We start from the raw sequence: 14,021 nt of genomic DNA, 5'->3' as shown, positions 1-14,021 counted from the left end.
TGCTGAGCAATCACAAGTCATTCAGTTGTGAGAAGTCATACTCCACTTGAAACGTTAACTCTGTTACTTTCACCACAGGTGCTTCCAGTCCTGCTAAGTATTTCCAGCATTTCTTTTTCATAAGTCATGATTTTAGTCAAAAAAAAGTACACCAGCAGATGGCAGGACATTTGTTGTAATTTCTCTATTTCAGGTAACTAAGTTAGATCATGTGTCTTAGGAACAACTTCACAACATGGATGAATAAAATATCCCCAAACAGTCATTCAAATATTAATTTTCAGTCATAAAGGAAGTGCACATGAGAGTGGAATGTTTGAAAAAATTTACATCCTTTGTCATATTAGTATTGTCTGAAATATTAATTCTATTTAACTGTTAACTTTCTATTTAACTTTCCTTGAAAGGGTATTTTTTGGATATTTTTAACTTTAGTTATGAATGGATAGTTTCAGAACTATTTATCTTCTATCTTGACAATAAAGCCAACTTGTCTATTTAAAAAAAAATCTTTTTATTCTCATTTTCATCAATAAACAACCGAAGACAAAACAAACAAAAACAAATACAGTAACAATCCCCCACACAAACCGTCCCCCGCTCAATATACAGACCAAAACATCCACCCATACATTCCAGGTAAACCCCCCCCCCCACAAATTAACAATCCGTAAACAATGTAACCAAAGACTACAATACCGCCAACCCCCTCCCTAATGTTTAATGGCAACCAATTCTCGGAAGTGCATAATAAACCATGAATTGTGAAACCCTTCCTTCATCCCCTTCAGCTGAGACTTCACCTTCCAGAGAGCAAAAGAAATTCAAGTAGGTCCCCCCCACCAAGCCGTGTCACAGGATGGAGATGCTAACCTCCACCCCAACAGGACCCCTCTCCGGGCAACCAGCGAGGCGAAGGCTAACAACCTCTGCCGCCCGAGCCGGTCCGATCCCCCCCGGAAAAGGGCTTCTAGGGTCTCTGGTTCCAAGTTCACGAGCACTACCCCTGAGATGACCCTAAAAAACCACCCTCCAACAAAGCCCTCACATTTCAAGTAACTATCCCCCGTTCCCATCATAACTCCAGGTCCTGTTCACTGGGCTTGGCCCGCCCCATCCCATTGTTACCTTCGAGCCCCTCTCTTCCACCCCCCCCCCCCCAAAAAAGAATCCTCCCATCCACTTCCTCTCGCAAACACCTCACCCAGTATTGGTCCCCTCCCCCAACATTTCACACCTCCTAGGCCCATCGAAACCTGTTCTACCAGGCTCTGATGGCCGCGGCCCCTCCCCCCACCACATTCCCGTTCACTGGCCTGCTTGAGCTAGCCAGTGTGGAGGCCCCTGCCCAGGCCTCAATCCCCCCATCCCCCCCACCACCCAGCCCCAGGAAAACAAAGAAATCCCCTCAACATACAACCCCAGAGTAAACACACAAACCCCAAAGAACCATAATTGCAAAAGAAAGTCCCAACTCTTACCTTGTCCAAATAGACAACGTCAACTCACTTGGCACATATAACAAAATGCAGTGAAAAATAGAGCTACATACACTCCTCCAGACACCCCCTACCCTCAGTCCAAGTCCAATCCTCGGTCCCATTTCTCACTTCTGACCCAATCCTTCTACCTTCACAAATGCCTCCGCCGCTTCCACCGTCTCAAAACAAAAGTGTTTGGTGTTGTAGGTCACGCTCAATTTAGCTGGGTACACTACGCCAAACCGCACCCTTCTGTTATACAGTGCCGTCTTCACTCGATCGAAGGCCGCCCGCCTCCTCGCCAACTCCACAGTAAAGCCCTGGTATATACGTATACCAGCTCCAGCCAACTGCACTTCCCGCTTCTGCTTTGCCTAACACAGGACCTTCTCCTTCACGCGGTACCTACGGAAACAAATAATCACTGCTCTTGGCAGCTCATTTGCCTTTGGTTTAGGCCTCCATGCCCTATGAGCCCGAGCCAGTTCGTACCGAGAGGGATCTTCCCCCTCCCCCAAGCTTCACTTGATGAATCTCTCCATCCCTGCATGCACCAAACAGTCCCTCCTATCATTGCACCGTGGTTCAATTCCAGCCTTGGGTGACTGTCTGTGTGGAGTTTGTACATTCTTCCCATGTCTGCGTGGGTTTCCTCCGGGTGCTCCGGTTTCCTCCCAAAGCCCAAAGATATGCAGGTTAGGTGGATTGACCATGCTAAATTGCCCCTTAATGTCCAAAAAGGTTAGGTAGGGTTACTGGTTTACGGGGATAGGCTGGGGACGTGGGCCGAGGTTGGGTGCTCTTTCAGAGTGTCTGTGTAGACCCGATGGGTTGAACCCAAAAGATAAATTTGCAACACCAAGAAATTGTTCACTATTCTTTTGAGAATTGCAGGGAATGGAGTGAAGGGAAGTTGGAGAGGGAATGGTTGTGCGTGCTGGTTCTACAGGTGGTGCACGGCTAAGCAGAGAGTAACGAGACGTGTGCATTAGGCCATGTCAGATTACGAAATGTTTTATTGTGGTCAGGTCATGGTTCATGATTTGACCAACTCCAGTGTCAGTAAACCTGCCTCGGGGACCCTTTGTGGCAATTTTAATCAAGTGTGATGTGACCATCAATATGCCTCTTCCCCTTCGCACATTGAGCACCGCCTCTTGGTCTGGGTACCTTAATGTAGTACTGAGGGACGCTTATTTTTAGTGACACTGTTGTTTGGATGAGAGGTTCAGCTGATGCCCGATTGCCTGTTTAGTTGGACATTTAAAAGGTTTAGACCAGTAAGTTCTCCTGATATTTTAAATTTTTTTATCAACATTCCCAAATCAATCAGCATTTCAGTGCAGTTTCTGGAATCCTGCCGACTGCATTCTTTACATAGCTGTAAATGACAGTACTTCAAAATGTATTAGCGTAAAGTCCTTTTGAATATTTCTGAAGGAGATTTGGGGTGAAATGTAAATGCAGATCCAACATTTATGAAGTAATTGGTCAACTGTAGTCAAAAGAGAAATATTCAAATTTCAAATTGATGTGGTTGCTTCTGAATAGACAAAATTGACATTTCTAGAAATGTTGACAATACACTACTGTGGCAAGCTTTACATTTTGACAAAACATGAAAAAAGTTTGATTTTTTTTTTCTGGCATTAAGTTTGAATTTACAATTTTGGAATGTGGAGAAATGCAAGTAGATACTTGAGCTTTTGGGATTTCTTGTTTATTGTTTTGTTTATTTCAATCTCTTCAATATGCTTTAGGGAGCTAAACATGAAGATACAGAAGGCGAAGAGGAGGATACAGGGTTAATCCAACCTGCGCAGGTGTTTGCACCAAAAAGTTTGGTGCTGGTGTCCCAACTGGATTACCCAGAAATATTCAAGGTAAATTTACTTAGATTGTTATATTTCCGCATTTTAAAAACATTTTCTGAAAATGTGCACATTTATTTATTCCTCAATTCATGCACTTATTGAATGCTTGGAGATGACACAGTTGACAAAAACCTAATGCTCATAAATTATAGTTGTAAGTGTTATGAAGATGTGAGCTGGATAAAGTAGAAAACTAACATGTTGTAATGTAGGAAATATGACAGACAATTTACATAAACAAATGCCTACAAATGGCAAGATGACAATGAGAAATTCTGCTTCTGTCATGTTCATTGAGCGTTAAATATTGTCGAAGACACCAGGGATAACTCCTCTGCACTTTAAAATAGGGCCATTAGGAGACTCCCGGTGATGGTGATGTGCAGAGCGGATGCACATCAGGTGGGCTCTCCTCCAGACCAGAACCAAAAATGCGCTTTTAGTCGAATTTTGCCCCAAAATTCGAAGACAAATTTACCTCAACGGCAAGAAGAGAATAACCATGAAGGAATGCCAGCAAACGGGAGCTCAAGGGGCCGAAGTGGCGGAAAGAACTACGAGCAGCAGGCGGACGAGTCGGCGAACTCATGAGGCGAAGGAGCCCCGGTCACCCAGGTGAGAGGGAGACCAACGACCTGAGGATTAGTCCCCCCATCACCACCACCTGGAGACAGATGGAAAACCTTCCTTTTGAAAGAGCTGACCGCCATGAAAGGGGCGACCAGGATATAAATCCAGGTGGAGATCAAGATGGTGGTGGCAGAGGCGATGGCCACTATGCAAAAGGCAATCGACGGGCTGGGGAAGAAATTGGAGACACAGGAGAAGATGATCCTCAACCTGGCGAAGGCCTCGACGGACCAGAGCGATAGAATTGTCGCCCTGGAAGTAGAAGTGAAAAGGCTGGTGGCGGCCCAGGGAACTTAAAGGGGAAAGTCGAGGAATAGGAAAGCGGGTCCCGACGGCAAAATATTTGGAGCGTGAGCCTGCCGGAAGGCATCAAGGGCAGAGGTCTGACGGGCTACGTTTCCCAAATGCTGGGTAACCTAGTCAGGAGAGACAGCTTCCTCAGTCCCCCAGAGCTCGGCAGCGCACACGGGTCGCTCAGGTCGAGACCCAAAGCCGGGGAGCAGCCAAGGGCGATCATTACAAAGCTCTGCCGATATCAGAATCATGATATCAGGAACGAAAGTGAGCACCTGGGAAGGACACAGAATCCAAATTTATCGGGACTTTGGGGCAGAGCTGGCAAAATGCAGTGCCAAGTTCAACCAGGCGAAGTTGGCCCTGTACAAGAAGGGAGTGCAATCTATGCTGTACCCAGACAGGCTCTGGGTCACGTACCAGAATAAAGAACATTACCTCAACACTCTGGCAGAAGTGAATGAATTTGTGCTAACCAATGGCCTGGAAAAGGGGCAGGCAGAGCAACAATGAGGGCTGAGCAGAGAAGGATTGCAAAAGAATCAAAGACTCATTGGATAGTGAGCATGTTTGATCGAGACTGTGCTGCCTCGCTCTAATCGAAAGAAAAGACTGGGTCACAGAAAGAAGGGAGGAGGAAGGCAGGTGAGGGTATGGGCGGACAAAGTGGGCAGTCAGCGGGCATAAGTAAGGGACTAGACCAGCCCCAGGAGGGGAACAAGCACACTAGCAAGGATAGCTAGCATGGGAAAACAGACACAATGGGCCGTGGCGCATCTCCCTGTAGGGAGGGAGCGCCTTGCCGAGGGGACGGGGGACACAGGACAGGGAGGGAAACGCATAGGAGGGGGAAGAGAAGGGAAATGGGCGACATGGAGGGGGGGGGGGGGGGGGGGGGTGCACAAAAGGTACCGAACGGGGAAAAAATAGTTGTTTCTCGGATTGGCTTCGGCAGGTAAGGTGCAGGCTGAGTATACAAGATGGTATCGCAAGCAGCCACTTTGGAGGGTCCCTAAACAAAGGGAAACCCCGGATCGCAGGCCCCTCCCCCTCCCGTGGCCATGTTTCGTACCCCTGGACAAAAGGAAACCCCGGAGCGCAGGGGCCCGACCTCATGGCGAGAATGGTGACCTTGGGCATTTTGGACGACCCCCTAACAAAGGGAAACCCCAGAGTGCAGGGACGCATTCTGCAGGAAAGTATGGTTGATCACACAGAAGCGGGGGGACAAAAGCCCCCCCCACTTGGATTATCACCTGGAACATAAGTGGTCTCAATGGCCCAGTGAAAAGATACAGTCTTCGCCCACATAAGAAGTTTGAAAGTCAACATAGTCTTCCTGCAGGGGAAACACATGAGGGAGAAGACCCATCTGCGAGTAAGAAAGGGCTGGATGGTACAGACTTATCATTCATTTATGGGACAAGGGCCAGGGGAGTAGGTATACTGATTAGCAAGAGGACGAAGTTTACAGCGACAAGGACGGTTACAGATCAAGGGGGATGGTACGTCATGGTCAGTGGTTCCCCAGACGGGGCACCGGTAGTTTTGGTAAATGTGTACATGCCCAACAAGGATGACACAGACTTTATAAAAAAGACCATGGCGGAAATCCCCGACACTGACATACGCCGACAGATCATGGGAGGCGATCGAACCCCAGATCGGGGAAAAGGACAGGCATGGCTAGGGAACTGGGAGCATTCATGGAGCAGATGGAGGCGGTGGACCCATGGCGGTTTCTGCACCCCGGTGAGAAGGAATTCTCATTCTTTTCACTGGTACACAAAGCATACTCAAGGATAGACTTCTTTGCAGTGGGGAAAACGGTGCTTCCAAGAATAGTAAGGGCGCAATACTCTCCGATAGTTATCTCTGATCACGCTCCACATTATGTGGATGTGAGGTTGGAGACCGGCCATGTCCAACACCCCACGTGGAGGTTGGGCACGGACCTTTTGGCTGATAAGGTCTTCTGCTAGAAAATATCACCAGCCATAGGCGAGTGCATTGCTAATAATCAGAATGGGGAAGTCTCACCTTCCACGTTCTGGGAAGCACTGAAGGCTGTGATTAGGGAAGGAATTATAGCCTACAAGGCGTGTAGAAACAGGAAAGAGAGAGAGGCCAGGTAATAACTGATCGACTTACTTCTGGAGATCGACAGAAAGTACTCCGAGGCCCCAACCGTAGAGCTTCTGGCAGAGTGGAAAATGCTACAAATGGACTTTAACCTGCTATCCACCAGAAAAGCAGTGCACGAACTCCACCAGACATGGAGGACCTTCTACGAACACGGATAAAAGACTAGCCGTCGACTGGCTCACCAGCTGAGAAAGCAGGCAGCCATGAGAGAGATAGCTCCAGTGAAGAATAGCAGAGGAAGACTGGTAGCCGAAGCAAAAGAGGTCATCCGAGCATTTGAGATCTTCTACCGAGGCTGTACACCTCCGAACCTCCCGACAGGGACGCGGAGTTGAAACGGCTTCTCGATGGACTGGACATGCCAGACATGGGGGACGACAGGTGGGGGGGAACTGGAAGCAACAATAGGACTGGGAGAGATCGTGGAGAGCATCACGGTAGCATTGTGGATAGCACAATTGCTTCACAGCTCCAGGGTCCCAGGTTCGATTCCGGCTTGGGTTACTGTCTGTGCGGAGTCCGCACATCCTCCCCGTGTGTGCGTGGGTTTCCTCCGGGTGCTCCGGTTTCCTCCCACAGTCCAAAGATGTGCAGGTTAGGTGGATTGGCCATGATAAATTGCCCTTCGTGTCCAAAATTGCCCTTAGTGTTGGGTGGGGTTACTGGGTTATGGGGATAGGGTGGAGGTGTTGACCTTGGGTAGGGTGCTCTTTCCAAGAGCCGGTGCAGACTCGATGGGCCGAATGGCCTCCTTCTGCACTAAATTCTATGAAATCAGCTCCAAGCAGATGGGGAAGGTGCCGGGACTCGACGGGTTCTCGGTGGACTTGTATAAATAAATTTGCACCAGTCCTGGCTCGTTAGCGAGGGGCACTCTGTCTCCAACGCCAACACAGGCCACGATATCGCTGCTATCCAAAAAAGACAAAGACCCAACGGAATGCAGATCATACGGACCCATTTCGCTGTTCAACATAGGCACGAAGATACTTGTGAAAGTCCTGGCCAAGAGCCGGAGAACTGCGTACTGGAGGTGGTCGCAGAGGACCTGACGACTTTGTCAAAGGTAGACAGCTCACTGTGAACATCAGGCGGTTGCTATATGCAATAATGACCACATCCGGGGAGAGAACACCAGAGGTGATTGTCTCCCTGGAGGTAGAAAAGGCCTTCGACAGAGTCGAGTGTAAGTACCTCCTCGAGGTACTGGAGTGGTTTGGGCTAAGGACGGGTTCACTTCATGGGTGCAACACCTGTACAATGCTGCAATAGATGTTACAGATTATAACATGGCGGGTTGAGTCATTATAAGGATGTAGATAAGGCTTGTCTAACCTTTTCACGCTGGGAGCCACATTTCAAATTTCGCCTCACTCAAGGGACAGATGAACAAGTTTCGGAAAGATAAAGTTTCGCACAATATTAAACATGAATTTTAAAAACAATCTGAACTATGAAAAGAAACAAGTTGTTGCGCAAAAAAAGCACGGTGAGGTGAATAACAAAAATCAGTATTATGTACAGATAAGTATTCGAGTGTGTGTGACCCCCACCTGCTCCCTCACACACCCTTGCACTCCTTCGCTGCCCCTCTCTTGGCCTCCGCGGGTCCTCATACTTCTTCGCTGCCCCCTAGAGGCCTTCTCTCGGGCCCTGCGTGGCCCCTCTCACAGGCCCGCGTGCACCCCTTGGCCCCTGCGCCCCCATCCACTCGGCTCCCGCCTTCTCGGTCCCTGTACATCCTCCCCCTTTCTTTGCCCTCTTGCACAACCTCACATTCCTTTGCTCCCTCCCTCACGCTCCCTCCCTCACGCTCCTTCCCCCAGGCCCCCTCCCCCAGACCCTCTTCCCCCAGACTCTCTCTTTGCTCCATCACATATTCTCTCTCTACTCCACATCACACTCCCTCCCTCGCACTCCCTTTCTGCTCCCTCACTCTCAACTGCCTCATGCTCCCTCCCTCACGCTCCCTCCTTCACACTCCTTCCTTCACACTCCCTCCTTCACGCTTCCTCTTTCAAGCTTCCTTCCTCACGCTCCTCTCTGCTCCCTCCCTCTATGCTCCTTCACGCTCCCTCCCTCATGCTCCCTCCCTCATACTCTCTCACTCACGCTCCCTCCTTCATGCTTCCTTCCTCACGCTCCCTCCCCCCGGGCTCCCTCCCCCAGGCTCTCTCTTTGCTCCATCACACGCTCTCTCACTGATCCACCTCACGCTCCCTCTCTCTGTCTCACACTCCCTCTCTCTCTCTCTCTCTCTCACGCTCCTTCTCTCTCTCATGCTCTCCCTTGCCCGCAAGCTCTCCCTCGTCCCATCTCGCTAAATTTGACAGGCTGAGTCCAGAGGCCTCGGGGACTGCAATGTGGCCCACAGGGTGCATATTGGACAAGGCTGGCATAGATGACACATGTCTCGGGACACATGAATGGCTTGAAAGAAATAAGCCTTTAATTTTCCACTCAAAATTGTTGTGGGATCCCCCTGGCATTACCCCACCAAAAACAGTTGGAATGTAATTGGGTTATCTTCACCCATTAAAATCAGCAGAAAACATAGAATCCCTCCAGTGCAGAAGGAGGCCCACCTAACCGGCATGACCCTCTGAAGGAGCACCTTACCTAGGCCCACTCTCCCTGCCCTATCCCCAAAACCCCACCTAAACTGCACATCTTTGGACTATGGGAGGAAACCGGAGCACCGGGAGGAAACCCACGCAGGCACGTGGACAATGTGCAAACTCCACACAGACAGCTACCCGAGGCCGGAATCGAGCCAGGGTATCTGGCGCTCTGAAGCAGCAGTGCTAATCACTGTGGAAACGTGCTGCCCCTGTGCTACCGTGATGATCGTGATTTTCCTATAGAGTCCAATTTTTCTGCTGTTGTCACTTGGACTTTGAATTTCGGGTGTCACTCTACCTTGATGGTTTTCTAACTTTCAATAGTTCAAGTCTCCCACGTTGAATGTTAGTTTATTGTTGCAAGTTAATGATTCATTATTAGAGATTCGATCCATTGAAACTGAGGCTGTTATGTTTTGTTGCCACCAAAGGCTGCATCCTATGTCAGATGTTATCTCTGCTTACTCAAGTCATACGCAAACTTGGTGCTTGGTATAATTTGTGACTCTGAGCTCAGCTTCAAGTCCCACATCCTAGCCCCCAGCGAGTGCCTATTTCCATGTCAGCAACATAGCCTGCCTTTATCCCACTCAATGCCTTCTCCTGATGTTCCAGACAAATCTTCAGTGGCTCCTCATCCTCTGGTGCATTAAATTCAAAATCCTGGTCTACATTTTTTGGAATTTTCAAGGTGTCACCCCTCACTATCCTCTATCTTCTCCATTCCTACGTGATAACTTTGACTTCTGCTATTTGGGCCCTGTTCTCCTTTCCATTGCTTCTCTCTGATGTCTTGGTCTTGGATTCTAAGATATACATGTACCAACTTGGCTCTGTGGTAACTCGTGCTTTTTAATCTAAAGAGCAACGGTTGAAATATACTTAAAAGACTTCAACGCATAATACTTTGGTGCACTGTGGGAGTGCTTCATTGTTACAGTTGCTGACTTTTGGATGACATATTAACCCAAAGCCCTATCTTCACGCAATGTACTGGCCAGCATATATGCCTTGACCAAACTCCAATGAATGAGACTAACCAGTTATTGATCTTGCTGTGCTTGAATATACTGCCAGGTTTGTCTATGTAATAATAATGATTATACTTGAAAAGTATACTATTGGTCTTGGAGCATTTTGGAATAAGTTCTTCCTGCATTCCTTTACTTGGCTACACCACTCTCCATTCAAGTGAAAGGTTTCTCAGAGCTCACCTCTGATCATGTCTGAAATCATTTCTCCAGCTTTGCCCAAGTGCCCAACCTTTGCCTTTATAAATGACCTAAAATGTTTCATAGTGTGAAAGGCGCAGTAGGAATGCAAATTGATCTAATAAATATTAAGCCAAAATGATTCAGTAAGTACTGCAACAGCATGCATGTGAAAGGTCCTAACTGAGCAGTATTGCAGAATGCTAATGTTACCTGATACGCATCATAAACTTTTCACGGAGACTGCTGCTGTTAGGAGAATTTGGGGAATGTCAGATATTGCTTCTGGCCAGCACTATGCCTCATCTAGGGAGCCCTTAATCATATCGCCAAAAGCTAAGATAAAACATTATTTTTTCTTGTGTTAAAGTGAAGCCATCGCACACCCTTTGAATTTACGAGTCAATTTGTTCACATTAATCTTATAATGACAATAAAGACCATAAAGAATTTCCAGCGTAGATTTAAATGGGTAACTCCAAACATTCTTTTTAAAAAAGGTCATAAATGACAAAACATTGACATAAATCTCATTCATTTTCCAGAAATCATTCATAGGTGTATCACCTTTTGTTTTCATATCTGCATCACAGGGAGATTTACCTGTAATGAACGTAATGAACATGGTCAACAACCATCAATGTTCGGGGTCCTTGTTGCCTGTATCATCTTTTGTTCTGGCTTTTAACTGATTATTACTTTGTAATTTGTTCAGTAAACACATTGTCCTTTGTCTCTGGTAATCTTTTTTTTAAACTTTAGAGTGCCCAATTCATTTTTTCCAATAAAGGGGCAATTTAGCGTGTTCAATCCACCTACCTTGCACATCTTTGGGTTGTGAGGGTGAAACCCACGCAAACAGGGGGAGAATGTGCAAACTCCACACGGACAGTGACCCAGAGCCGGGATCGAACCTGGGACCTCGTCTCTGGTAATATTCTACCTTTTGGCCCAGTAGTAACATAGAACATAGAACAATACAGCGCAGTACAGGCCCTTCAGCCCACAATGTTGCACCGAAACAAAAGCCATCTAACCTACACTATGCCATTATCATCCATATGTTTATCCAATAAACTTTTAAATGCCCTCAATGTTGGCGAGTTCACTACTGTAGCAGGTAGGGCATTCCATGGCCTCACTACTCTTTGCGTAAAGAACCTACCTCTGACCTCTGTCCTATATCTATTACCCCTCAGTTTAAAGCTATGTCCCCTCATGCCAGCCATTTCCATCCGCGGGAGAAGGCTCTCACTGTCCACCCTATCCAACCCCCTGATCATTTTGTATGCCTCTGTTAAGTCTCCTCTTAACCTTCTTCTCTCCAACGAAAACAACCTCAAGTCCATCAGCCTTTCCTCATAAGATTTTCCCTCCATACCAGGCAACATCCTGGTAAATCTCCTCTGCACCCGCTCCAAAGCCTCCACGTCCTTCCTATAATGCGGTGACCAGAACTGTACGCAATACTCCAAATGCGGCCGTACCAGAGTTCTGTACAGCTGCAACATGACCCCCTGACTCCGGAACTCAATCCCTCTACCAATAAAGGCCAACACTCCATAGGCTTTCTTCACAAACCTATCAACCTGGGTGGCAACTTTGAGGGATCTATGTACATGGACACCTAGATCCCTCTGCTCATCCACACTTTCAAGAACTTTACCATTAGCCAAATATTCCGCATTCCTGTTATTCCTTCCAAAGTGAATCACCTCACACTTCTCTACATTAAACTCCATTTGCCACCTCTCAGCCCAGCTCTGCAGCTTATCTATATCCCTCTAACCTGCTACATCCTTCCACACTATCGACAACACCACCGACTTTAGTATCGTCTGCAAATTTACTCACCCACCCTTCAGCGCCTTCCTCTAGGTCATTGATAAAAATGACAAACAGCAACGGCCCCAGAACAGATCCTTGTGGTACTCCACTTGTAACTGAACTCCATTCTGAACATTTCCCATCAACCACCACCCTCTGTCTTCTTTCAGCTAGCCAATTTCTGATCCACATCTCTAAATCACCCTCAATCCCCAGCCTCCGTATTTTCTGCAATAGCCTACTGTGGGGAACCTTATCAAACGCTTTGCTGAAATCCATATACACCACATCAACTGCTCTACCCTCGTCTACCTGTTCAGTCACCTTCTCAAAGAACTCGATAAGGTTTGTGAGGCATGACCTACCCTTCACAAAGCCATGCTGACTATCCCTGATCATATTATTCCTATCTAGATGATTATATATTTTGTCTCTTATAATCCCCTCCAAGACTTTACCCACTACAGACGTGAGGCTCACCGGTCTATAGTTGCCGGGGTTGTCTCTGCTCCCCTTTTTGAACAAAGGGACCACATTTGCTATCCTCCAGTCCTCTGGCACTATTCCTGTAGCCAATGATGACATAAAAATCAAAGCCAAAGGTCCTGCAATCTCTTCCCTGCAACAATACAATGTTGCATCTTTAATGTAGATAAAAGCCCAAATCATTTGATAAAACTAAATGAGATAAAGCAAAGAAAGCAAATTATTGCAGATTTTGGAATCTGAAACCAAAACAGAAAATGCTGGAAAAACTCAGCAGATCTGACAGTATCTGTGGAGAGAGAACAAAGCTAATGTTTCGAGTCTGGATGACTCTTCGTTAAAGGTGCCCCAAAGTTTGGTCAAAGAGATGGATTTTAAGGAGAATCTTAAAGATGATTAGGGAGATGGAGGGGTTTAGGCCAGGAATTTGAGAGAGAGGGGCTATAAACTCTTGAAAGCCAGTAGTGAAATGGGGATATAGAGGCGTCGAACAATTAAAATACAGATCCTTATCCACTCGCATGAAAAATTAGAAACAGCACAGATCAAAAATTACAAATCCACTCATAAACCTGTGGGGTGGAGGATAAGGACAAATGCGTACCCTTTCATGGCTCTGGGATAGAGGGGAAGAGCTGAGGGCTGAAGTCCTGGAAATGGGATGGACATGGTTTAGAGCCCTGTCAACCACGGTGGGGTGGCCTTTGCTGAGGTACAAGGAAGGAATATCAGAGGTGTTGGTGGAGAAGGTTTCATCACTAGAATAGATACGACAGAGGCAGAGAAACTCAGAGTGTGGAATAGAGTTCTTGCAGAAAGCAGGATATGAGGAAGCATAGTAAAGGTAGCATGGGAGTCAGTGGGCTTATGGTGAATATTTGTTGATAAGTCTAACCCAGAAATAGTGACAGAGAAGTCAAGGAAGGGAAGAGTCTGAGGTGGACCACTAGATTTTGAGAGGAAGATGGAAATTGAAGCAAAACGGATCAAATTTTCCAGTTCAGGATGGGAGCAGAGAACTACACTGATATAGCCATCAATATCTGGGGCAGCACGGTAGCACAGTGGTTAGCATTGTTGCTTCACAGCGGCAGGGACCTGGGTTTGATTACCGACTCGGGTCACTGTCTGTGCGGAGTCTGCACATTCTCCCTGTGTCTACGTAGGTTTCTTCCGGGTGCTCCGGTTTCCTCCCATAGTCCAAAGATGGTTAGGTGGATTGTTCATGCCAAAATTGCCCCGTAGTGTCCAAAAAGTCAGGTGGGGTTGCTGGGTTACGGGGATAGGGTGCTCTTTCCAAGGGCCGGCGCAAACTCGATGGGCCTAATGGCCTCCTTCTGCACTGTAAATTCTATGATTCTATGATCTATGAAGAGGTGAGGGAGGGAGATCTGAATAGGATTGGAACACAAAATGTTCCACATATCCCACAAAAAGGCAAACATAGCTAGT

General features: G+C 47.2%; 1 protein-coding gene across 2 annotated transcripts in view; it reads left to right on the top strand.

The window, feature by feature from the left end:
• sbf2 (SET binding factor 2) overlaps nt 1–14,021 on the top strand; it is an 857,151-nt gene that overhangs the window by 394,802 nt on the left and 448,328 nt on the right. For both annotated transcript variants that reach the window (XM_072466526.1, XM_072466525.1), the window contains exon 4: nt 3,242–3,364. In XM_072466526.1, the coding sequence (XP_072322627.1) occupies nt 3,242–3,364 (123 nt within the window). The remainder of the gene's footprint in view (nt 1–3,241; nt 3,365–14,021) is intronic.

This window comes from Scyliorhinus torazame, chromosome 10 (assembly GCF_047496885.1).
Source record: "Scyliorhinus torazame isolate Kashiwa2021f chromosome 10, sScyTor2.1, whole genome shotgun sequence".
NCBI lineage: Eukaryota > Metazoa > Chordata > Chondrichthyes > Carcharhiniformes > Scyliorhinidae > Scyliorhinus > Scyliorhinus torazame.
The sequence above is the reverse complement of the archived record's forward strand: the minus strand, read 5'-3'. Positions and strand labels throughout refer to the sequence as shown.